The sequence below is a fragment of the Clavelina lepadiformis genome, chromosome 4 (assembly GCF_947623445.1).
Source record: "Clavelina lepadiformis chromosome 4, kaClaLepa1.1, whole genome shotgun sequence".
NCBI classification, from domain to species: Eukaryota; Metazoa; Chordata; class Ascidiacea; order Aplousobranchia; family Clavelinidae; genus Clavelina; species Clavelina lepadiformis.
In genome coordinates this window covers 8,498,403-8,523,340 of record NC_135243.1, presented here as the reverse complement: position 1 = coordinate 8,523,340, position 24,938 = coordinate 8,498,403, and the positions used below count along the sequence as shown (strand labels likewise).

The window sequence follows — 24,938 nt, the reverse complement described above, 5'->3', positions numbered from 1 at the left end:
GAACTCTGAAGTCAGTTTTTTAATGCGTTACAATAAACATTCCGATAAACATACAATTGTTATATGCTACACCAATTTGCCGACAATCTGATGACAAAGTTAAATGAAAAAAGAAGTTGCTTTGTTCCGTCACATTGAAAAGCTTAATGGCTGACTGGCTTTATCTTATTTATAGTGAAGAGATAGAACGCAAAGCCTTTTAATTTACCCAGACCCAGTTGCAGCAAAACAGGGTCATCAATAAAATTCTTGATTTGGAAATGTATTAGAAATAATCATAGCCAATATGCTAAGTTTATTACAATGATTGTTTTATTGTGTTGTTATGTAATTCCGCACAAGACAAAAATACGGCATTGCTAATGTAACATTATTTACCTTCAATCTACAAGTTGGCAAAACGGCAGCAAAGCAACAACATGTCACGTGCGAAGTTATAATGATACATCATTACGGTTCAAACATATCAAAGCAGGGGTGTCAAATACATCTTGGCCAAACAACAAATATAAATAAAGAAGTTATTATTATAACTGAGTGAAACCGGTATCCCAACTTATTTGTAAATAAGTAACAAATGAATAAAGAAATATCTCCATGCTGGTAACAAACTTCAAGCTGGTATATGTGTTAATTATAGCGTGGGATTCCGCAAATTAGCTTCAAATCGAAAGAGATCCTACCCCAATTTACGTCGAACTATGCTATTATATAGGTTTCAAACTATAACTTCTCCAGTAGATAGAACAAAGTCGCATATATATTATTGCCTCAAATTGCACACATGCACGTCTCTGATCATAAAATGATCTTACACAAATAATAAACACATTAGATATTTTATTCGGAGCACGTTTGACACCTACTGCACATATTCAGTAGAATTAATTGCTCTATTATTGTGTTATCCTTTGCCAAATCAACAAATCTCTGCAGTGTAAAAGTTAGTCTCAAATACCGCGATACAGAAATAAGCTCACAGGTTTACATCAATGAGAAAGGATTCCTCATAAATCCCATACAGCGCTGGAATAATCCAAACTACGAAATAATAAGCTAACAATGTTCGGTAATTTATTAAAATTTATTTGAATTAATTTAATACTAACACTCAGAGTAAGCTCCACTCTCGAGATTATTCAAAAATGCTGGAACTACTGACAAATCTTAATTTTTGCGTTGTTATCTCTTGTATTGTGCGATATTATTTCAGTGTAGATAAATATTTACGTATTTCCACGGAAAATATGCTCACTTGATAAATGCTGCTGAGTAAGAAACAAAATTACGTTAATGTTTGACGTTGTTTGTAAGCTGCAGTCGATTGCAAATGTGCAAGGTTTGCAAATTATGACGTGAATGACATGGCACTCAATACGACATAGATTTATTCTTTTATTTAAAAAAAACATTAAAAAGATAACGTTTAAGTTGTAAGTTTAATTCAGTTGACAATCACCATCGGACAACTAATGATTTGTTGCCAATAGGCCTAACCTTAGCCCAGCAAAACGTAGCCAAGTGGACATTGTACAGCTGGTACATTACCTGCGTAAGCGTGCTGTATTCTTAAGCATCGCATTCTACCGTTGTAGCACATTCGCAGACGCTTTGAAACACAACGCGTTGTTGCTTAGAAATGCTTGTACCTGCGTCGGTAATGATAAACAGCAACAAGGGTGGAGTAGGCTTACTTCTTTTCGCAAATACTGCATTGCTAGCCCCAAGTATTAGAAAGTACTGTACTTCTAACACAACTAGAAATCTGATTCAATGTGAATACAATGCCGAGAGTCAAGGTACTAGTTACCAATGTAATCTAATAACTAAACTGAACAGAGTAACATGCTCGTATTTTGCTAGTTGTGCCAAGCAAAACTTTTGCCAACGAATGCAGCTATAGAAATACTGGGACTATTCTTATCAGTCAGTGTTTGCAATTGTTATCGAAATCGATTCAAACCAAGTATAGAAAAGAACGCACACGTGTTTGCAATTGTTTGTTCAAAGTAGCTGACGTTTGGTAACACACATCCCTGCCTCCTAGAAAGTCATACTTAAAAGTGTGCAAACGTAGTTCACGCGCTCGCTTCACTCAGAAACCTTAGTAGCGAGTATTATGCTCGTTGGCGCATTGAATTTATAAAGTTGTGTAGCAGACTTTCGGTACAAATTTGGTTGTACAAAGCTGTTCAGTTGTTGTGTTTTGAAGGTTGACACCCAAATCGATTCCTAAAGTGGGTTTAGTTTTTGTAACCACTCTTGATAGGTTTTTGAAATCATACATAGCAAGCATACGAGAGTGGCCCAATAGATCAAACTGCAAACGGAGTGCTTGCAGAACTTTGCAAAAATATTTTTCACGAGATTAGCATCTTTTATTCTGTAGCTTACACTTGGAGTTCATTTGAATGCCATTTCTTCACATATTGGATCACTTGGACCACCATAAAGGCCATTTGTTGCTCATAATTCACTAGACCGTGAAAAGGCTTATTTATTCAGTCACAGGCTAGGCTATACCGGGAGAGCTCACAAAAAGCTGTGGACAGTAGGTATGTACACCATAATGGTTAGTTGGTTACTACCTAAAAATGCGGTAGTTAGAAGAAACTTGATAAAGGCTCTAAGAAAGTATTATGGCTTAAGGTTAATTATTTTGTTTGTGCAAGATTCTTGGAAAAGTCCCTTAGCGTACTTAATTTTGATCACATTGGAACGGCTTACGTAATGAAAAAATGTAACTGGCAAACATAACCAACGAACATTACGTAACGTTATATAACTTGTGTATACTTGGAGTTAGCTTGAAAGTACAGTTATTATAACTTATAACAATATAGAAACAAAATGTGAAAGTGCATTTTTGGCTATTGGTATACAGTATTCGCTGTAATTTTTACCAAAGCTTAGTTGTACCCAGGAAAAAGGATAAGATTTGTCATGTATGTTACTGTTAATCCATTTTTGACCGCTACCATACTAATAGTCTTGACTTCGTTCTTAATATGGTATTTCTGGTACAAACAACCCCCTAATGGCCTACCTGGAACCAAAGGAATTCCATTGTTCGGTGTTCTTTTTTCGCTGGGAAGCTTTACGGAGAGGTTGTTTCAGAAATGGGCCAAAATTTACGGTCCTTTATATGGCGTGAAAGTAGGAACTATGGATATCGTTGTTATCAGCAGTCCAGAGATTGCATACGAGGCATTTGCAAAGAATGACTGTTTCAACGACCGACCACAGACTGTTCCTATGCTAAGTGATGGTAAAGGGATCATTATGATTAACAGCACTGATTTCCATCGCGAACAGAGACGTTTCGGCTTGTACACTTTACGAGAATTCGGAATGGGCCGACGCAGCTTGGAGCCTCGTTTGATAGAAATTTCCAGAGAACTGTGCACGAAAATTGACGACTTGTGCGGGAATAGTGGAATATCTGGGCCATTTCAAATACATACGAAGGTGTACGAAGCAATTTCTAGCGTCATTTTGAGCATTGTGTTTGGTCATGATGTGGGTAAGGAAAGCAAGGAGTTTCAAGACCTTATTTATACTTTATTTGTTCAAAATGATGATGGATTTCTGGGAAGTCTAATGCTATTCGCCCCATTTCTACGTCATTTACCATTTTTTTCAAACATTTGGAAAAAAAGTCAAGAATTAGGTCAACGAATCAACGATCGGATCAACGTAGAAATAAAAGCACATCAGGAGTCACATGATCCCAACAATCCACGTGACTTCATCGACTGCTTCCTGACGGAAATGGCAAGGACTGGGCAGGCTGACTTTAAAGGTAACTTAAGTAACTTAAGCAAAAAAAACTAAACTCTGCAGTGTCTTGGAAAAATTTGTAACAACTCTGACTATTTTACCGTAAACAAATACTCGCTCTTAGTGACGTTTTATGGCTTATAGTTAACTTAATTTTTATGGCAAGCCAAACTAGACAAACGTGAAAATCGTTACGTGCAAGATATTGGGTTGGTCAAATAGGAACAACACATGTTAAAAATGGTGTGTCGAGTTGAGAGCATTGTTGGCCACAATGGACGGATTGAATTTGGTCTGTGCAGGCTGGCGGCTGCAATGTACTTGCAGTTGCAGATTGCATGTAGGCTGCAATCAACGTGCACGCCAAACGTTTTCTCCCTATCTACAGTGTTTTTTTATGGTTTGACTTTGGCAACCGCTAAGAAATTTTATAGCTGCTTAAACGAGTTACTTATTATTAACTCATTATTAACTAATTATTAACTTATTATGTGCGTGATCGTTTAATGTGTGTTATTGTGCTGAAGGGTTACTGGTTGAATTGCGGTGTAGCCTGTCTAATGCAATAATCTGGCATACAAATGGATAATAGATAAAATTTCAAATAAAATATACTTAGGTACAACTGTATTTTTGTCGCCTTTCTGTGGTGTAAAATTTGCCGCCAGACATCGGTTAAATTAAATCAAACGACAACTCCCCGATAATTAATGAATTTTAAGTCAGCGGCTTGCAAGTTAACCGAAAACTAAAATATTTTGCTTTAACATCAGCATCATCCCAGGTGATGCATTTCTTTCACATAGAAAGTTGGTTTAAAACAGGTTTTACCAAAATATGTCGAAATGCCTAGTCAAAAATCTCGTGCCAAATGTCTTAGAAAACGCCAAAATTGAAGAATTTAGCAGGGAAAACTCCAATATGGAAACACTGTGCTTGATAGGATTGCCTATTCTCATACGTCATCGCTCTTTTCTTTTCTTTGTCTTTTTTGTCTGAAACTCTGAACAAAAATTGAACTTGAGGTACATGCATAGTTAGCTGTCACGACAAAATGCGTGAAATGATAATGTCAAACCACCAGTACCGTACATATAATTAGAACAAGGAATGAGCTTATACACCAGCATAGCCTATACGGTAATTTTTAACTTTTTGCTGCAGTTGCAGAAAAACAATTTTTGAGAAACCGTTGGAGAAATTCAAGAGACCGTTTCGGTCCCTCAAAACGACTTTAAGAAAACACTGCCTGTTTATATGTGATGTTGTCGACCATCTTGATAAGTCGCGTGCGTACATGTAGGCCTACTAAACTGTCCACAATGGATTATATATCGGATTATAATTACAACCCAGCCTATACCCTAAACTCAGTCTGCAACTGCAGTAACAATGCAGCCGCGAGCGTATACAGACTGAAACGTTTCCCAGCAAACATTTGGCCTACAATGATCCCAACCCATCACTCCATTCCTATTAAAGTGTTATTGCCCGCGATTACACGTTTTTTGTTCCACTTGGACAACCCAATACCTAACACGTTACGACGTCCATTTTTGTCCAGTCTGCCTTGTAATAGGTATTAGGTAAAATAACCACATACGAACCTGAACAAAACGCGTATGTAGGCCTACATACCGTATACGTATACATATACTTCGCACTTTAACCTAAATTCAACCTTACTAAGTTTCAGTTCAACTATATCAGGAACTAAATGGAAGTTTTGTTACATTCATTTTTAACACTGCGTAATAACATTTTATATAGCCATATGAATCATTCTTTTTATCTTTTACCTTAGAAGCTTTCTGTTTAACAAATCTTATCAAACAAAGCTTATCAAAGCTTAACAAAGCTTATCAAACTTAGGCGAAGGTGTAGTTCATAGTTCCAAAACGTGGAGGCACGTCCTAACATCCGAGGAGGTAGAAGTAGAAGAATGTTCCAGCGACTGGAAACCGAACACCTCCTTCTTTCTCGATCAGCTTGTCTCGCTAGTAAGGGATATTTTTGTTGCTGGGACCGATACAACAGCTACTGCTGTCTGCTGGATTGTACTCTATTTGTGCAAGTACCCGGATGTGCAGAAAAAAATGCAACAAGAAATCGATGATGTTATTGGGCAAAGCGGTGTTCCAAAGATTTCCCTAATGGATAGATTTCCGTATACCCGAGCAGTTATTCAGGTACACTTTAAACTTTTACACAGCACAAAATCACAATATATTCATCACAGAATTTGCAGTATTAAAGACATGTATCCGCTTTGTTAAAGATATTTACAAATGGTTTGATTTTTCCACAGGAGGTAACAAGAATTCGACCAATAGTACCACTTAATGTTCCGCACAGAGCATCACGCGACGCTACTTTGATGGGTTACCATATTCCTAAAGGAGCCATCATTCTCACAAATATTTGGGCCATTCATCATGATGAAAACCGATGGCCGGAGCCTGAAGTATTTCGACCTGAACGACATTTGGATGAAAATGGAAAGTTTGTGAAATCTTCCAACTGGATGCTCTTCGGCGTCGGAACACGAAGTTGTCTTGGACAACAACTGGCAAACATGGAGCTTTTCATCACCACAATATCGCTCTTCCAACGCTTTCAGTTTTCGTTTCCTCCAGGAACAATACCGGACATGAATGGAGAAAGTATCGTATCTTTGAGACCTCTTCATTTTGACGTTAATGCGTCTCGGCGGTAAAAATTATTTTCAGGTTTTTAACAAACTGACAACAGACATTGAGATTTGTTTCATTCATACGATTTAATCCAGTGTGAATAAGAGATTTTCTATTCTTTGCCTAATTTAATCTTTTCCGAGTTTTAGAAAGCTTCCTGCTTCCAAAATGTAACCTTTATATTACAATCTTTGTTGCACTTGTCAACAATTAAGTAGTGTTATCTGCTGTGTGTTTTGTTTCAATCGCAAATCCTAGATTTTACACTTAATCTTGATACATCAATTCGGTTCAAATATATCAAAGCAGGAGTTACAAATACATATTATTTCATATGTTAGTATCGATCATAATCTAAATTTTGAATTTTGGATGATTTAAATGTGTTATAGCCTACTATAAAATATGAGAGTAGTTTTGGAATATTTGAAGTTTGTAGCTACCAAAGGCTGTCTTAAATTGACGAAACCGCAAGGTTAAGTGCTGTTGCGAATCAACATATTTAGTTCAATATACCTGAAGTTGGAATCACATGTTTACAGCGTACAGTGCTGCATCAACGATCCTTCGAATAAAATTATTTTTTATTTTACCCGTGCAGCTGAGTGTGTAGGGGCCTGGGTGGTATTTTTTAATACCATTACATCATTTCTTGCAAAAGCGTTTTCTACTTATTGATTGAAATTTATGAATTTGTTTTTTGATAAACATTTTGACTGTCGATTCATATTTGGAAAATTGCTCTGATCGAATAATTTCGTGTGAACACTCCTTTTAGTACATTCCAAGGTTGTTTTCCAGCGACTATGGTGATAAGAAGTCTTTATTGGAAATGCCCACTTTTAACCTTACCACTGATAATAATAATTATTTATCTATGTCTCAACGTGTCAGCTTTAGCTATATGTATCTCACTTTGTCAAAACATTGTCAAAACATACGATATAGATTAATCCTTTTATTTAAAAAAAAAAACATTAAAAAGGTAATGTTTAAGTTGTAAGTTTAATTCAGTTGACTATGACCATTGGACAATTAATGATTTGTTGCCTAGGCCTAACCTTAGCCCAGCAAAACGTAGCCAAGTGGACATTGTACACCCGAAACATTACCTGCGTAAGCGTGCTGTATTCTTAAGCATCGCATTCTACCGTTGTAGCACTTTCGCAGACACTTTGAAAGTTGAAACACAACGCGTTGTTGCTTAGAAATGCTTGTACCTGCGTAGGTAATGATAAACAGCAACAAGGGTGGAGTAGGCTTACTTCTTTTCGGAAATACTGCATTGCTAGCCCCAAGTATTAGAAAGTACTGTACTTCTAACACAACAAGAAATCTGATTGAATGTGAATTGTGAATACAATTCCGGGAGTCAGGTTAACAAGGAAATATAATCTAATAACTAAACTGAACAGAGTATCATGCTCGTATTTTGCTGGTTGTGCCAAGCAAAACTTTTGCCAACGAATGCAGCTATAGAAATACTGGGACTATTCTTATCGGTCAGTGTTTGCAATTGTTATCGAAATCGATTCAAATCAAGTATAGAGAAGAACGCACACATTGTTTGTTCCAAGTAACTGACGTTTGATAACACACATCACTGCCTCTTAGAAAGTAATACTTAAAAGTGTGCAAACCTAGTTCACGCGCTCGCTACACTCAGAAAGCTTAGTAGCGAGTATTTTGCTCGTTGGCCCGTTGCATTTATAACGTTGTGTAGCAGACTTTGGGTACAAATTTGCGTGTACAAAGCAGTTCAGTTTGTCGTGTTTTGAAGGTGGAAACCCAAATCGATTCCTAAAGTAGGTTTAGTTTTTGTAACCACTTTTGATAGGTTTTTGAGATCATACAAAGCAAGCATACGAGAGTGGCCCAATAGATCAAACTGCAAACGGAGTGCTGGAAGAACTTGGCAAAAATATTTTTCACGAGATTAGCATCTTTTATTCTGTAGCTTACACTTGGAGTTCATTTGAATGCCATTTTTTCAAATATTGTATCACTTGGACCACCACAAAGGCCATTTGCTGTTCATAATTCACTAGACCGTAAAAGGGCTTGTTTATTCAGTCACAGACTAGGGCACTAGGCTATACCAGGAGAGCTCGAAAAAGGCTGTGAACAGTAGTTATGTACACCATAACGGTTACTACCTAAAAATGCGGTAGTTAGAAGAAACTTGAAAAAGGATCTAATAAAGTATTATGGCTCAAGGTTAATTATTTTGTTTACGCAAGATTCTTGGAAAAGTCCCTTAGCATACTTAATTTTGATCACATTGGAACGGCTTACGTAATGAAAAAATGTAACTGGCAAACATAACCAAGGAACATTACGTAACGTTATATAACTTGTGTATACTTGGAGTTAGCTTGAAAGTACAGTTATAACAATATAGAAACAAAATGTGAAAGTGCATTTTTGGCTATTGGTATACACTATACAGTATTCGCTGTAAGTTTTACCAAAGCTTAGTTATACCCAGGAAAAAGGATAAGATTTGTCATGTATGTTACTGTTAATCCGTTTGTGACCGCTACCATACTAATAGCCTTGACTTCGTTTTTGGTATGGTATTTCTGGTACAAACAACCCCCTAATGGCCTACCTGGAACCAAAGGAATTCCATTGTTCGGTGTTCTATTTTCGCTGGGAAGCTTTGCGGAGAAGTTGTTTCAGAAATGGGCCAAAATTTACGGTCCTTTATATGGCGTGAAAGTAGGAACTATGGATGTCGTTGTTATCAGCAGTCCAGAGATTGCATACAAGGCATTTGCAAAGAATGACTGTTTCAACGACCGACCACAATCTGTTCCTATGCTAAGTGATGGTAAAGGGATCGTTATGATTAACAGCACTGATTTCCACCGGGAACAGAGGCGTTTCGGCTTGTACACTTTACGAGAATTCGGAATGGGCCGACGCAGCTTGGAGCCTCGTTTGATAGAAATTTCCAGAGAACTGTGCACGAAAATTGACGACTTGTGCGGGGATAGTGGACTATCTGGGCCATTTCAAATACATGCGAAGGTGTACGAAGCAATTTCTAGCGTCATTTCGAGCATTGTGTTTGGTCATGATGTGGGTAAGGAAAGCAAGGAGTTTCAAGACCTTATTTATTCCTTATTTGTTCAAAATGATAATGCAGTTCTGGGAAGTCTAATGCTATTCGCCCCATTTCTACGTCATTTACCATTTTTTTCAAACTTATGGAAAAAAAGTCAAGAATTAGGTCAACGAATCAACGATCTGATCATCATAGAAATAAAAGCACATCAGGGATCAAACGATCCCAACAATCCACGTGATTTCATCGACTGCTTCCTGACGGAAATGGCAAGGACTGGGCAGGCTGACTTTGAAGGTAACTTAAGCAACTTAAGCAACTTAAGCAAAAAAAACTAAACTCTGCAGTGCCTTGGAAAAGTTTGAAACAACTCTGACTATTTTACCGTAAACAAATACTCGTTCTTAGTGACATTTTCTGGCTTGTAAGATAACCTAATTTTTATGGCAAGCCAAACTAGAAAAAAGTGAAAATCGTTACGTGCGAGATATTGGGTTGGTCAAATAGAAACAAACACATGTTAAAAATGGTGTGTCGAGTTGAGAGCATTGTTGGCCACAATGGACGGAAAGTTTTTAGTCTGTGTAGGCTGGCGGCTGCAATGTACTTGCAGTTGCAGATTGTACGTACAATCAACGTGCACGCCAAACTTTTTTCCCTATCTACAGTGTTTTTTTAAGGTTTAACTTTGGCGACCGCTAAGAAATTTTATAGCTGCTTAAACGAATTACTTATTATTAACTTATTATGTGCGTGATCGTTTAATGTGTGTTATTGTGCTGAAGGGTTACTAGTTGAATTGCGGTGTAGCCTCTTATGCAATAATCCGGCATACTAATGGATAATTGATAAAATTTCAAAAAAAAATATACTTAGGTACAACTGTATTTTTGTCGCCTTTCTTTGGTGTAAAATTGGCCGCCAGACATCGGTTAAATTAAATCAAACGACAACTCACCGATAATGAATTTTGGGTCAGCGGCTTGCAAGTTAACCGAAAACTAAAATATTTTCCTTTAAAATCAGCATCATCCCAGGTGATGCATTCCTTTCACATAGAAAGTTGGTTTAAAACAGCTTTTAAAAAAACATGTCGAATTGCTTAGTCAAAAATCTCGTGCCAAACGTCTTAGAAAACGCCAAAATTGAAGAATTTAGCAGGGAAAACTCCAATATGGAAACCCTGTGCTTGATAGGATTGCCTATTCTCATACGTCATCGCTCTTTTCTTTTCTCTGTTTTTTTTGTCTGAAATTCTGAACAAAAGTTTGTTTTGAGGTTCATGCATAGTTAGTTGTCACAACAAAATGCGTGTAATGATAACGCCAAACCACCAGTACCGTACATTTAATTAGAACAAGGAGTGAGCTTATACACCAGCATATACGGTAAATTTTAATTTTCTGCTGCAGTTGCAGAAAAACAATTTTTGAGAGACCGTTGGAGAAATTCAAGAGACGGTTTCGGTCCCTCAAAACGACTTTAAGAAAACACTGCCTATTTATATGTGATGATTTCGTGCATCTTGATAAATCGCGTGCTTACATGTACTACACTTTCCACAATGGATTATATATCGGATTATAACTACAACCCAGCCTATACCCTGAACTCAGTCTGCAACTGCAATTACACTGCAGCCGCGAGCGTATACAGACTGAAACGTTTCCCAGCAAACATTTAGCCAACAATGATCCAAACCCACCACCCCATTCCTATTAAAGTGTTATTGCCCGCGATTACGCGTTTTTTGTTCCACTTGGACAACCCAATACCTAACACGCAACGATGTCCATTTTTGTCCAGTCTGCCTTGTAATAAGTATTAGGTAAAATAACCACATACGAACCTGAACAAAACGCGTATGTACATACCGTATACGTATACATAATTACATATACTTCGCACTTTAACCTAAATTCAACCTTACTAAGTTTCAGTTCAACTATATCAAGAGCTAGATTGAAGTTTTGTTACATTCATTTTTAACACTGCATAATAACATTTTATATAGCCATATGAATCATTCTTTTTATCTTTTGCTTTAGAAGTTTTCTGTTTAACAAATAAAGCCATAAATCAAACTTAGGCGAAGGTGTAGTTCATAGTTCCAAAACGTGGAGGCACGTCCTAAAATCCGAGGAGGTGGAAGTAGAAGAATGTTCCAGCGACTGGAAACCGAACACCTCCTTCTTTCTCGATCAGCTTGTCTCGCTGGTGAGGGATATTTTTGTTGCTGGGACCGATACAACATCTACTGCTGTCTGCTGGATTATACTCTATTTGTGCAAGTACCCGGATGTGCAGAAAAAAATGCAACAAGAAATCGATGATGTTATTGGGCAAAGTGGTGTTCCGAAGATTTCGCTAATGAATAGATTTCCGTATACCCGAGCAGTTATTCAGGTACACTTTAAACTTTTACACAGCACAAAATCACAATATATTCATCACAGAATTTGCAGTATTAAAGACATGTATCCGCTTTGTTGAAGATATTTACAAATGGTTTGATTTTTCCACAGGAGGTAACAAGAATTCGACCAATAGTACCACTTAATGTTCCGCACAGAGCATCACGCGACGCTACTTTAATGGGTTACCATATTCCTAAAGGAGCCATCATTCTCACAAATATTTGGGCCATTCATCATGATGAAAACCGATGGCCGGAGCCTGAAGTATTTCGACCTAAACGACATTTGGATGAAAATGGAAAGTTTGTGAAATCTTCCAACTGGATGCTCTTCGGCGTCGGAACACGAAGTTGTCTTGGACAACAACTGGCAAACATGGAGCTTTTTATCACCACAATATCGCTCTTCCAACGTTTTCAGTTTTCGTTTCCTCCAGGAACAATACCGGACATGAATGGAGAAAGTTCCGTATCCTTGAGACCTCTTCATTTTGACGTTAATGCGTCTCGTCGGTAAAACGTATTTTCAGGTTTTTAACAAAATGACAACAGACTTTGAGATTTGTTTCATTCATACGATTTAATCCAGTGTGGGTAAAAGATTTTCTATTCTTTGCCTAATTTAATTATTTCCGAGTTTCAGAAAGCTTCCTGCTTCCAAAATGCAACCTTTATATTACAATCTTTGTTGCACTTGTCAACAATTAAGTAGTGTTATCTGCTGTGTGTTTTGTTTCAATCGCAAATCCTAGATTTTACACTTAATCACCGTCATCGATCATATTTTAAATTTTGAATTTTGGATGATTTAAATGTGTTATAGCCTACTATAACATATGAAAGTAGTTTTGGAATGTTTGAAGTTTGTAGCTACCAAAGCTTGTCTTAAATTGACGAAACCGCAAGGTTAATTGCTGTTGCGAATCAACATATTTAGTTCAATATACCTGAAGTTGGAATCACATGTTTACAGCGAACAGTGCTGCATCAACGATCCTTCGAATGAAATTATTTTTTATTTTACCCGTGCAGCTGAGTGTGTAGGGGTCTGGGTGGTATTTTTAATACCATTACATCATTTCTTGCAAAAGCGTTTTCTACTTATGAATTGAAATTTATGAAATTGTTTTTTGATAAACATTTTGACTGTCGATTGATATTTGGAAAATTGCTCATAATAATTTCGTGTGAACACTCCTTTTAGTACATTTCAAGGTTGTTTTCCAGCGACTATGGTGATAAGAAGTCTTTATTGGAAATGCCCACTTTTAACCTTACCACTGATAATTAATTATTTATCTATGTCTCAACGTGTCAGCTTTAGCTATATGTATCTCACATTGTAAAAACATTGTTTCGCTCGCTGCACCCGCTACGAATTTCTGCGTTTTTCATGTCAAACATTTTAACTCTCCTTCTACCAGCGAGCAGGCAGAGCGTTTACTGAGTGAATCATCGAAATCAACAGATGAGTTGTCTAAGCTTGTCATTGGGATTGCAACTCAATAGACAACATATATAAGAAGTAGTATTACTTATGTTCTTGGTTACTTGTAATGTTGAGAAAGTGTACAGCACCTATATAATAAAAACCTTTTCTTGTAAACTATTTCTGTTGTAATATTAAAACTTTTCGCCCGACAAAAGGTTAGAGCATTCTAACCGCACGCAACAATAGAGTCAGATAATAATTTAATAGATAAATTAGGTTAAAATACCCTCATAAGTCGAAGTGTTCTTTAAGTTAAGTCGTTTCCCGTATTTGGTAAATAGGTCTACTAGGGCTGTGAATTTAGCTGGATGGCATTAACCGTTAGCTTGCGGCTAGTTGCCATAGGCCTACTCGATAAATGGCAAATAACGACTTGCGAATGTGTGTCATTCTTCTAATAAGATTAACCCTAACGCTTGGTTCAATTTTGGTAATTTTAAAGGCTTATCTAGTCTATCCATCAAAAACAGACTATTCCCGTGCGTCTTGCGCGATGGGAATTCATGTGCTGCATGTCGGTTTACATCTATTCAATACCGGTACAAGTTTATTCGTTTTTTTTCGTTTTCGTTCTTTCTGCCATAAAAGTTACGTCAGACTTAGACAAAAAATTTTATTACTCAATGCCTGAACAATGTTTCGTAAGTTTATCTTAATGCAATGTCTTCTCTTTACCCCAGATGACGTAATGCTTTAATGATTTTATGACCTTGCTTCGGACAATTACGTAACAAGTTTTATTACTTTTGAAGAAGTGTTAGTGAAACTAACCAAGAGTAATAATGCACTTGTTTAAAGGAGCTTGATGTTTGTATGACCTTATAGTCTTATACTGACAACTTTTGATGCCGTTTATGACTTATGAAGACGACTTAGAGAAACAATAATCTATCTTGGAGATAACAATTATTGCGCAACTTATAAAAGAGATAATAAACTTATTTACTTAATTATATAATAAATAAACCTATTTTACTTTGTCTGTGATATTAATAATACATGATACTATCAATAATTATTATCTGTTTTAAATTGGCTGATGCCTAGAATTTTTTTTAGGATGAGTTCATTCCTTTCTGAAAATAGGTTGACAAATGCGAGTCGCATTTAATAGAGGAAATATACTTATCTCAGTATAAAAATTAAATAAACTTTTAAGACACAGATATATTGGATGCATCGCAATGTCGTATCCCCACAGAGATAACCTTCCATCCTAAAAACTCTAACTGTAGTTAACATTTTGTAGCCTACGTGTTAAGCTTTAAGATTACTGCCACTTTCTTCCATTCATTGACTGTTTGTGAGCATCTTATGTTGATAACGCTATTGCATGAATAGCAACATAATTCTGCCAGAGTCAATGGCTAAGAATAAACGATAAAACTGCGATAGTACCAGTCATTCAACGTCTATATGAATTTTATTTAAAAAAATGGAATAAAGATTGACAAGGGAAAATATTGTACAGTTAAGTATGGAAAACGTATTGTTTTGATGGAAGTGTTCAGCATGTTTTAAACTTATTTCGGGAGCGATATTCTTTTGTTGTTGAAATCAAAACGATTTCCTAATAGGCCTACCATATGGAATTTGAGCAACACGCGTCAATGGTTTTAAGTTAGAGTATTCCCATATTGTGTTTGGCTGTGTATCACGAGTTATGACGTCCTGTTATTGTGGTGCTGCAAATAGGGTTGGGAAATTCTGCATGGCCGGCTCATTGCCGCTTGCGGCTAAAAACTCTTGGCCACTAAAAATTTTGTTAGCCATTAGCGGAAGATGTGCATGTAGGAGAGAATTTGGAGCAAAATTTTTGGTAATCCATCCATTAATCCGGAAATTTGTTCGTTATCGCGTTGCTACTGAACTCAGTTTTACCTTATTTTGCTAAACATGGTTGAAAATTATGACACTTTATGTTCTTGCTGCAACTCTGCCCAATCTTAAAGTTTTGTGTACGTAGTACAGGAAATAGCCCTTTCCAAATTATTGTCTGGGTGACAAGAAATTTTCGATCACCTTCAGTCCGCTCAGCTGAGTAGCGTATGGATTCTCTTACGTGATAAAGAATTTTCATTGTATGTTGCCTAGTTTTTATTTTCCAGCAGTTTGAATGCTACATACTGGACTTGTTTGATATGACGTTAAGACACGTACGTGGTCAGTGAAGCATGCGACGTAAAATGCATAAAAGTTTGCGTGGCGTCTGTGGCACGTTTGAGTGTAATAATTTGGTTTGTATTTACTTCTAGTTGATTATTTTAGACTTTGCATGACATGCAAAACAAAATTAACCTTAGATGTAATACACAGTACCGAAAGTGAGATTTGTTTTCCAAGGTATCTAACCTGGAAGACGTTGTTTCCATTGTCTTCCAAGTTGTGTCGTTATAATCATATTTCTGCTATTTACTGCACTGTTACATAACGTCATACTTGCCATAAGTTCAATATCAGTTCACGGTATAATTGCAGACTTATCGAAGAATAGTTGATTGACAATCAGCTCCGTAAACATGTTTATCTGCACGTGTGACCTCGTAGCCTCGTATTAACAGCATTGTTTTTCTAAAGATAGACAATGTTGATTGACATTTGTTTCCTTTTATTGGAAATTTTTAATCGAAATTATCACCTGACTTGTAAAACTTCGAGTATAAAAGTCCAAATCATTTCCAGTTATTGGTAAATGCATTGCACCTTAAGTTGAAATTCTGTTTGTTTACATATTATCAGTTATCACCTTCAGCGTATAAACGTATCATTGCATGCTATGATTTTATTAGTTTTAGTATATTAGTTTTAATATTGGTATAAGTATTATTACTAGTCTTTAATATTGAGTTCTTCAGTATCCAGTTTAGAGTTTTAAAAGTTCAATGAATGAGAAGAAATAGATCGTAAGGGTCAATGGGCGTTTTTGCGTCCGTTAAAATTTTCTCTAAAATTACAGAAAATATTTACAACGAAAAAATTTTTTTTAACTAACCTCATCTACTATTCCTTAAAAACAACTCTAGCAAATTTTAGGGACCTACTCCAAGTAAAACGTTTGTTATAACCCTTAGAACGTGGCTATCCCAAACAAAGCCGAGAACGACTTGAAAAACAGTAAAAAAAATTTTCTCTAGCCCCAGGCAAACGTATTTAAGATGAGCTTTAAACCGCAAAGAAAAAATGTTGCCGCAATACCGCCGATAGACCCTAACTTTGTGTACGAATTTCCTAAAGTCATCGTGGAATGTAGAGTGATGCGCTTTGATTGCTAATGGGTTCTTAAAATCCATTATATATAGGCCTATATAAATAATAATGTTGTTGTAATTTGCAGTCTTTGTTTGAAGTAATAATGAAGAGTATTAAAACTGATATTAATCAGATTCTCAGTGTTTAAAAATTATATAAACTATTCAACTGAAGTTTAGGAATTTCTAGACAGAATTCGCAACCTTCTAATCGTTCTTAAGAGTCAGATTGCAATATATTAAATATCCATGGTATGGTATACACGGTATAAAACAGTAACCACCAAACCTAACATAAGCAGATAAGGCTGGAGAGAGCATTTAAACAAGCAGATTGATAAATGAGCCAGATATTGCACAGTTTCTTGTGTGACCCATAACCTTACTGGAAAGTTTGCTTTCAATCTGTCGGGTCACCGGATAAATGTAAAGCCAACTACTTATACATTATATATAAAAAAGTTCAAAACAACAACTTTTGTTATAAATAAACAACAAATGATAAATGTAATTGGTGCAGAAACCAACTTTCTTTGGTGCAACTTTCAGACTTTCCTTTAGGGACTCACAGTGTTCAGCATATTTGTGCGCTAACATAACCTTGTCCACCCTTATGCTTGGTCTGTTTCTTATGTGTGTATCTTGACAACTTTTTTTGATTGTTTCAGTAATTTATTACTTTTTATAAGCATTTGATCTGCTTTAGGGTTTCTTTCTGATGTTTTTTTTTTAATCTAATTAAACTTCCTTTGGATTGTGTATTTATATATATATCAAATGCCGATAGTAACTTATATATAGGATATAACCAATAGGATACAGGGATAGCCAATTTATATTATACAAAGAAACGCTCTAGATTACTGTTTGACAGCAATCCAACAAAAATAATACAGTGGAATCTCGGTTAATGACCACCCTGTAACCACTACCACTGTAACGTGGCATGGAAAATCCTGCTATTACAATGTATAACGTTCTGTTTCACCAACGAGACCACTCCGATATCCAGACCATGACTGAAACAAGTTGACAACAAATCACTGATTGAACTCTGTCAAACAAAACAATTAATCCAGACTGTAATACGAATACAACCATATGCATACTGCAAATGAATCTGCAACCACAGTTCATCAATTTTTAACCCTTTTTAAATGAATTTAAAATGTGAAAAAGATAATAAATCATTTCGAAAAGGAAAAGGTACTGCGTTTCTTCTAGGTTCCGAGAATGAGATTCAAAACAGTGTATGTACTGTATGAAATTACAACAGTTGCATTAAAACAAGCATCTATCAAAGAGTTCATGAAGCACTGTAGAAAGTGATAAATCTGTTATCACATTTATTAGATGTAGGGCGCAACAACAACTTCTAGTCTATGCTTTATAAGCAACATGGTTTTGTGCACAATTGTGATGTCATAGCTCAGTGCGAAATCCACTAACTTGACCATCCCGCTAACATGACCACTTCACTACGGTGCCGTTGGTGGTCGACTTACCAGGTTTTTACTGTTTTTATATGCATATGGTGAATAAAATGAATTGCATATATGCACTAATATATCAGTCCTTTACAAAATTCATGTAGATTTACACAGAAATTTTTTTATCAACATTACGTAAGCAAAAAGTTGAAGTAACTTTTTTTGTAAACAGTTTGAAATGAAAAGTTTTTGAAATCATTGTTTTTACAACTTAGAGTTACTCTGGTAAAGCAGTATAGGTTAGTTCCAATACAAAATGTTTAATCTTAACATGTCAGTTAACCCTTATCTATTGTCAATTGCAATCGCTGTCTTGTTGTACTGTATCATGTTGAGATTCAGGAGAGATTCACCGAAGCAGAGCAAAGCTTTGCCTTGTGAAAAAGGACTTCCTTTGCTTGGAGTTGTTTTAAAGGTTAGTACCTTTCCAGAGAGGGCCATGGAGAAGTGGGGTAAAAAACACGGCCCACTGTTTGCCATTAGAGTTGGTTGGATGAATGTAGTGGTCATCGGAAGCCAGGAGGTGGCATACGAAGCATTTGCCAAGAATGACTGTTTCAATGATCGGCCACAATCCATCCCTCTAATCAGTGATGGTAATGGAATTGTGTTGATAAACAGCACTGATTTTCATCGCGAACAACGTCGATTTGGCTTGTTCACATTACGTGAGTTTGGAATGGGCCGGAAAAGTTTAGAGCCTCAGCTTATTGATACGTCATATGATCTTTGTGACACAATTGCAAGCATGTGCACAAGCAAAACTGGCTCATCAGATCCGTTTCCACTTCACACTTATATTTCAACTACTGTGTCTAGTGTGATTTCTCGCATGGTTTTTGGACATGTTATAGGCACTGAAAACAAGCAACTACAGGAGTTTTTTGCACGATTGCAGAATCCTGAAATCAGAAAAGCCAGCTCTTTTCTGCGTGGTGCAACTATGTTTGCTCCATTTTTGCGTCACTTACCATATTTCAAAGGTCAATGGGAAAAAGGAATACAATTTCAGCATCTTTGTCATGATGGAATCAAAGCAGAAATTCTTGATCATCAGAGGTCTCGAGATCCACATAATCCACGTGACTTCATTGACTGTTTTTTGAATGAAATGGAAAAATCAGGTAATACCAGCTCACCAGGGCTAATGTATTGCCTGGTGTTTGCTCTATATGAAGTTGAAGCTGCTTGATAAATCCACGAATAATAAATTCATTCGTTTATTAAATTCAATCTGCCTAGGGGTGGAATTTTCCCACTTAGAATACACTATAAAATCCTCCATTTCATACGTGCCAAACTTTTGGCCTGCTTTACAATAAAACTCGGTCCGCAATGCTTTTTTATACATTGAGCTACTTCCAGCCCATGAGATCATTGTACAGTATAACTTCATTTTTTCAAGCAAGAAACAAGATTATAACAAATCGCACGATACAGCAGCACAACCAGTTGGCAGTTGCCCCATCATTCGATAGAATAAATCAATTTATTCTAACGCTTGTAATCTGGGCTGCTTTTTTCTTTATTGTCTGTTAATTCTTTAATGCTTTTGCAAGGAGATGAATGAAACATAATGATATAAGAAAATAATAATCAAAAATAGCCCAGTCAAAAATCGTCAAAAACATCAAAAATTTGATGTTGTTTCACTGCTTGCTCCAATTCATGTACTCGTGTCATGAAACTTTTAATCAAGCTTTATCCTTGTGGCCCGCGGCGTTAAATAAGTTTTGAGTTTTAGCCCCTGATGCGATAGAGTTTGAAACCCCTGTTCTATTTCATCCAGATTCCACTTCATTATTAATCTAATTTAATTTTTTTTTATACACTGTATTTGTTAAGGAACAAAGGCTTATTCTGAAATCACTGATTGTTATCGAATGTATCATGGGCATAGTATGGTGTGAGTGTGTTGGGGTTGTGAACTGTTGTTAATTATTGCTTGATCGATTGTTCGCTAATCTGACTCCATTGATAGCACGTTTATGATAGCCTAGTTGAGCATCACAGTACCAAAACCAAGCTGTCAATGTCTTAAATATTTATTTATTATTGATTCTCAACGAAACGGTTGCTGTTCTTCAAAGCACAGAATAAAGCTGCATTCAGTAGACTGTAAATAACAGTCTGTCCAATATCAGACTCAACGTGTAGATCGCTGTAGTACGAATGACGTAATTTGGATGTAATAAAAACTGAGTTGTGTGTACTAAACACGGTCAAAATATAGTACAGCGCACAATGGTAAAGACGCGGCTATATTATTATTAATTATATTAATGCTGTAAAAATGAAATGGATTTTCATCTTTGAAAGCCATTTCTAGTTTGAATGTTGGCTTTTTTACCATCCAGGTTCGCTTGTGCTTCTCGTTTAGGTTCGTCAGTCGTTTAATAAATCTGGAATTGGTTTCGACCAGGTGCATTCATTAAGCATCGTCTCTTGTATAAAGTAGTTATAAAGAAAGCATAAACTTATAGCAATTTCTAGTTTTCACTCCTAAGACTAATTCATTATACTGACTCTTTCTTATTTACTGAACTCAGACAGTGCAGCCAATCCTGATTCAGCAAGCACTTGGAAGCATAGTGTCATGTCATCAGATGAAGTTCAGGAATGCTCCAGTGATTGGAAAGCTTTTTCATCTTTTCACATAAACCAGCTTGTCGCTATTGTCAGAGATCTCTTCCTTGCTGGATCGGAGACAACAGCAACAAGTTTGTCTTGGATTGTTCTCTATCTCTGCAAATACCAAGGTGTTCAGAAAAAGATGCAGGATGAAATTGATGATGTAATAGGACAGAGTGGGATACCTAAGATGGGCCTTATGGATAAGATGCCTTATGTTCGTTCTGTTATACAGGTACCTGTCGGTTTTGTTTTTGTTATAATGTTTCAGTATTGCGTTATTGTAGTCTGTAGTTATCATACATTGATGCAATGTTATGAATGTATCAAAATTATATATATTTGAAATGCCATAGAACTATGCACAGTTAAAATCATGAGTGATTTTTGTCGTAGGAGATCACTCGACTGAGACCAATAGCTCCTCTCAATGTGCCCCATAAAGCATCACGTGATGCCACGTTAATGGGTTATCACATACCGAAAGACTCCATTATTCTCACAAACATCTGGGCTATACATCATGATGAAAGTAAATGGCCAAAACCTGATGAATTCCTGCCTGAGCGGCACCTTGACAAAAATGGGAAATTCATTAAATCACCAGACTGGATATTATTTGGTGTTGGCCATCGCAGCTGCCTTGGTCAGCAGCTTGCAAAAATGGAACTTTTTATTATGACTGTGGCATTGTTCCAGCGTTTCAACTTTACGTTAGCTCCGGGAGAAAATCCTGATATGAAAGGCAGAAGTATCATCACTTTACATACTCATTACTATGATGTAGTTGCAACCAAGCGATATTAAATCTGTTTTTATAAGTAACATTAAAATATTATGATCTTAATCATATCCAAATTGTCTTAAAAAGTGCATTAAATGAAAAAGTTACGTATATTAATTTTGGTTACTGTTATTGATTTGATGTAATATGTTGAATCTGTGCACTTTGGAATTGTTTGTTTTAATTTTCATATATTCATGATCACATATTTATTTTTTGTGCAGACTGCAAAATGTTAATTTTATTTGCTGTATAGATTTTAGAAAATTATTCCTAAAGTTTACAAATAGTTTACCGACTTAGTCATAAGATTTGTGTTTTTTTGCTCTGATTAATAATTAAATGTTTAACATCAATATACTGCTATTTTACTTTGTGATACTTTTTCATGGTGCTAGACTATTAGTCTTGTTGGTGCTAAATTTTTTTTACTGTGAAAAATTTTGGGTATTTATATTTCAAGGTATTATATGTATTTGATTCTTGTGTGTAGTCTTTCTTTTGTTATGGAACTGTATGTATGTAAGTAAAAGTAATCATTCCATTGCTGAGATTTTGCTTGGTGTTGGTCTGGGTGTGTGTATGTCTATAATCTACGTAAACTAATCCCGCTTGGGCCACCCGTCTCCTATTTGTTGTATGTGCCGGAAAAATATGTACAACTATGTCCTGATTTAAACCGCGCCTAGCAGGTGGAAAGTAAGGAATATGATTATATTCGTAATTGTTTTAAATAAATAAAAATATTGATTCTTAATGTTTTTATAACTACCAAACTCATCACACCTAAATTATAAATTAAAAGTTAATTTTAACGTAACTAATTTGAAATCCGCATTGTATTGGGAGTGCAAAGTAACCTTCCGTGAAGAAGAGCGAATCAGAAAACATCTAGCTTGATGTAATTTCAGCTTTGCGAATATCCTGACTTTAACATTTATTAGAACTGTACCCCGGTACTCTGTCCAGTATGTCTACATAGAGTCATAGACTATAGAGCCCTTCTCGTTATCTTGTTGGGGAGTAGAAAATGGGATTAACGTGTCGATGTACATAAAACGGTGGTCGGTCAAGTGGAACTTTTCTCTGTTAATGCTGCCAGAGACACTGCTAATGACTTTCTGATCTTTAAAATGCTTTGAGATCAGCCGTTAAGATAAATTTGAGCGTATTAAATGACTAATTATTTGTTTGACGATGTTGTTGGAACTATAATACCTGTTGAGTGTTGACCCAGTCTGCCTGGCTTTGACCATTTTGTGTAAAAAGCAGTCAATAGAATCTCGTGGGTCACGTGATTCTTGATGTGCTTTGACCTCCTATCCCACTTCTGTGTGTATGCGAGCTCAAAACTCCAAATTACACTTGTGCAAGCTTGAAAAAATGGAAGGTTTCCCAAAAACGGAGCAAACATCATCAGACCCACCAAAAGCGACCCATACCTTTCGTAAGACATGCGATAGAAAAGTTTTTGAAACTCTTCGCTCTCCTTTCCAACGTCATGTCCATATATAATGCACGAAATAACATCTGATGTTGCTTCATACACGAGTTAGTGTATTTGAATGGGTTTCGAATGTCCGTTTTTGTGCACTAGTCATCAATTTTCGTGCACAGTTCTCTGGAAATTTCTATCAAACGAGGCTCCAAGCTGTGTCGGCCCATTCCGAATTCTAGTAAAGTGTACAAGCCGAAACGCCTCTGTTCGCAGTGGAATTCATTGCTGTTAATCATAACGATCCTTTTGCCATCACTTAGCATAGGAACAGATTGTGGTCGGTCGTTGAAACATTCATTCTTTGCAAATGCCTCGTATGCAATCTCTGGACTGCTGATAACAACTATATCCATAGTTCCTACTTTCACGCGATATAAAGGATCATAAATTTTGGCCCACTTTTGAAATAATTTTTTTTGGGAAATTTCCCAAGCGAGAAAACAATACCCAGCAACGGTATAGCGCGGTTACCAGGCAAGCTATTGGGATTCCTTTTATTCCAGAAGTACCAAACCATCCATGAAATAACCAAAGCAAGTGCTAGGGTAACAATGTAAGACTTAGCCAGATGTTTACTTACAGCAGCTAATCCTGTTTTACGTTGCATTTTCGTTCGCAACATCGACCTTAATTGTCAAGTGAGTTGACCGAAAAGTATACTCGATGTAATTTGACAAACCGAAGCAAACTGCGGTCAAGTCTTGTCAATACCTAACGAACACAGGTGTTTTTGTCGACTGTGCAAAGTCTGTTTTCAATTATTCACATCGTTAGCTAGAACACTTTAGACGGCTACGATAGACTTTGTCGCTTTTGAACTATGTTTTGCAAACAGCAAGTTACCATTTTCATTGCTTACTAAGAACTTAAACTACATTATATAATCCACAGGCTTGTCCATGGGACATTTTTTCTGTCCCATCCCATCCCATAGCAATTCATGCCTGTCCCATCCCATCCCATCCCATGCCATCCCATCAAAATACAATTCAATAAATGTTATTAAATTTATGGAAATTTAAGTCTAATGTCTATTAGAATTGACTACATGTACAAAGAGAGATACAAAACGACAAAATTTATTGACTTTGTTAACTTTAAAGTTCAGAAAAGTTGTCTATCTATGACAATTTATTATCATTGGTACTCATATTCCGAGTCACTGTGCTCATTTAGCAAATTTTCAATGCCATGGGAATTGCAATTCGTGCTGTCCCATCCCATCCCATCCCATCCCATCCCATGGGACATTTCCCATGGGATTCCCGTGGGAATCCCATTCCCATGGACAAGCCTGATAATCCAACTGTAAGACAAACTTACTTTTCGTTAACAAAAATCCTCTGTAAATCTATAACGAAATAAGATAAATACGTCCTTACAGTTCACTATTCTCCAAATATTTTGACACATAGGCCTAACTTACAAAATCTAAGCTTCAGTAATTACTGATCGGTTATGCTTATGAATACAAACTTTCAGCTTTACTTGAAACTACCACAAGCTGCCGTAGTAAACTCAATCTAACGGTTTCAAAATTAATTGTTTTTTTGTGTGTTCACAAACAACGCTAAAAACGTAACAATAACCATAAGCTATACAAGCCAGATTTTTGTTGTGTTTTAGTAGTAAAAAGCTTTTGTTAATTTCATCGAAAATAAAGCTTGCATTTTTAAAAGATTTTGTTTGCTGTTGATGCTAAATTGCCTGAGGGTACATGATAAAGTGTAGGCCTATGTTGTAGGTGGGAAAGTGTAATACTGTACTGTACTGTACTGTACTGTACTGCAAATGTGTGCAGCAAAATCGCTTAGTCATAATGCTTTTGTTATGTTT

General features: G+C 36.3%; 3 protein-coding genes across 3 annotated transcripts; all 3 read left to right on the top strand.

Annotated features, from left to right (window-relative positions):
- The first annotated feature begins 2,823 nt into the window (after window positions 1-2,823).
- LOC143452865 (cytochrome P450 2J6-like) lies at window positions 2,824-7,244 on the top strand. Its single transcript, XM_076954003.1, has 3 exons — window positions 2,824-3,802; window positions 5,653-5,969; window positions 6,089-7,244. Exons 1-3 carry the CDS (start codon window positions 2,944-2,946, stop codon window positions 6,494-6,496), a joined length of 1,584 nt encoding a protein of 527 aa, XP_076810118.1. The 5' UTR covers window positions 2,824-2,943; the 3' UTR covers window positions 6,497-7,244.
- Window positions 7,245-8,209: 965 nt separating this feature from the next.
- LOC143452790 (cytochrome P450 2J4-like) lies at window positions 8,210-13,112 on the top strand. Its single transcript, XM_076953892.1, has 3 exons — window positions 8,210-9,840; window positions 11,633-11,949; window positions 12,069-13,112. Exons 1-3 carry the CDS (start codon window positions 8,982-8,984, stop codon window positions 12,474-12,476), a joined length of 1,584 nt encoding a protein of 527 aa, XP_076810007.1. The 5' UTR covers window positions 8,210-8,981; the 3' UTR covers window positions 12,477-13,112.
- A 3,409-nt stretch (window positions 13,113-16,521) lies between these two features.
- On the top strand, window positions 16,522-22,155 carry LOC143452182 (cytochrome P450 2J4-like). The gene is made up of 3 exons (XM_076953051.1): window positions 16,522-19,313; window positions 20,739-21,055; window positions 21,217-22,155. The coding sequence occupies exons 1-3, from the start codon at window positions 18,446-18,448 to the stop codon at window positions 21,625-21,627; spliced, it is 1,596 nt and encodes a 531-aa protein (XP_076809166.1). The 5' UTR covers window positions 16,522-18,445; the 3' UTR covers window positions 21,628-22,155.
- The last annotated feature ends 2,783 nt before the right edge of the window (window positions 22,156-24,938 follow it).

Coding starts and splice junctions, on each gene's coding strand:
- LOC143452865 (XM_076954003.1), top strand. CDS start 2,944: ATGTATGTTACTGTTAATCCATTTTTGACCGCTACCATACTAATAGTC. Junction 3,803..5,652: donor TGGGCAGGCTGACTTTAAAG/GTAACTTAAGTA, acceptor TATCAAACTTAG/GCGAAGGTGTAGTTCATAGT. Junction 5,970..6,088: donor ATACCCGAGCAGTTATTCAG/GTACACTTTAAA, acceptor ATTTTTCCACAG/GAGGTAACAAGAATTCGACC.
- LOC143452790 (XM_076953892.1), top strand. CDS start 8,982: ATGTATGTTACTGTTAATCCGTTTGTGACCGCTACCATACTAATAGCC. Junction 9,841..11,632: donor TGGGCAGGCTGACTTTGAAG/GTAACTTAAGCA, acceptor AATCAAACTTAG/GCGAAGGTGTAGTTCATAGT. Junction 11,950..12,068: donor ATACCCGAGCAGTTATTCAG/GTACACTTTAAA, acceptor ATTTTTCCACAG/GAGGTAACAAGAATTCGACC.
- LOC143452182 (XM_076953051.1), top strand. CDS start 18,446: ATGTTTAATCTTAACATGTCAGTTAACCCTTATCTATTGTCAATTGCA. Junction 19,314..20,738: donor GAATGAAATGGAAAAATCAG/GTAATACCAGCT, acceptor TACTGAACTCAG/ACAGTGCAGCCAATCCTGAT. Junction 21,056..21,216: donor ATGTTCGTTCTGTTATACAG/GTACCTGTCGGT, acceptor TTTTTGTCGTAG/GAGATCACTCGACTGAGACC.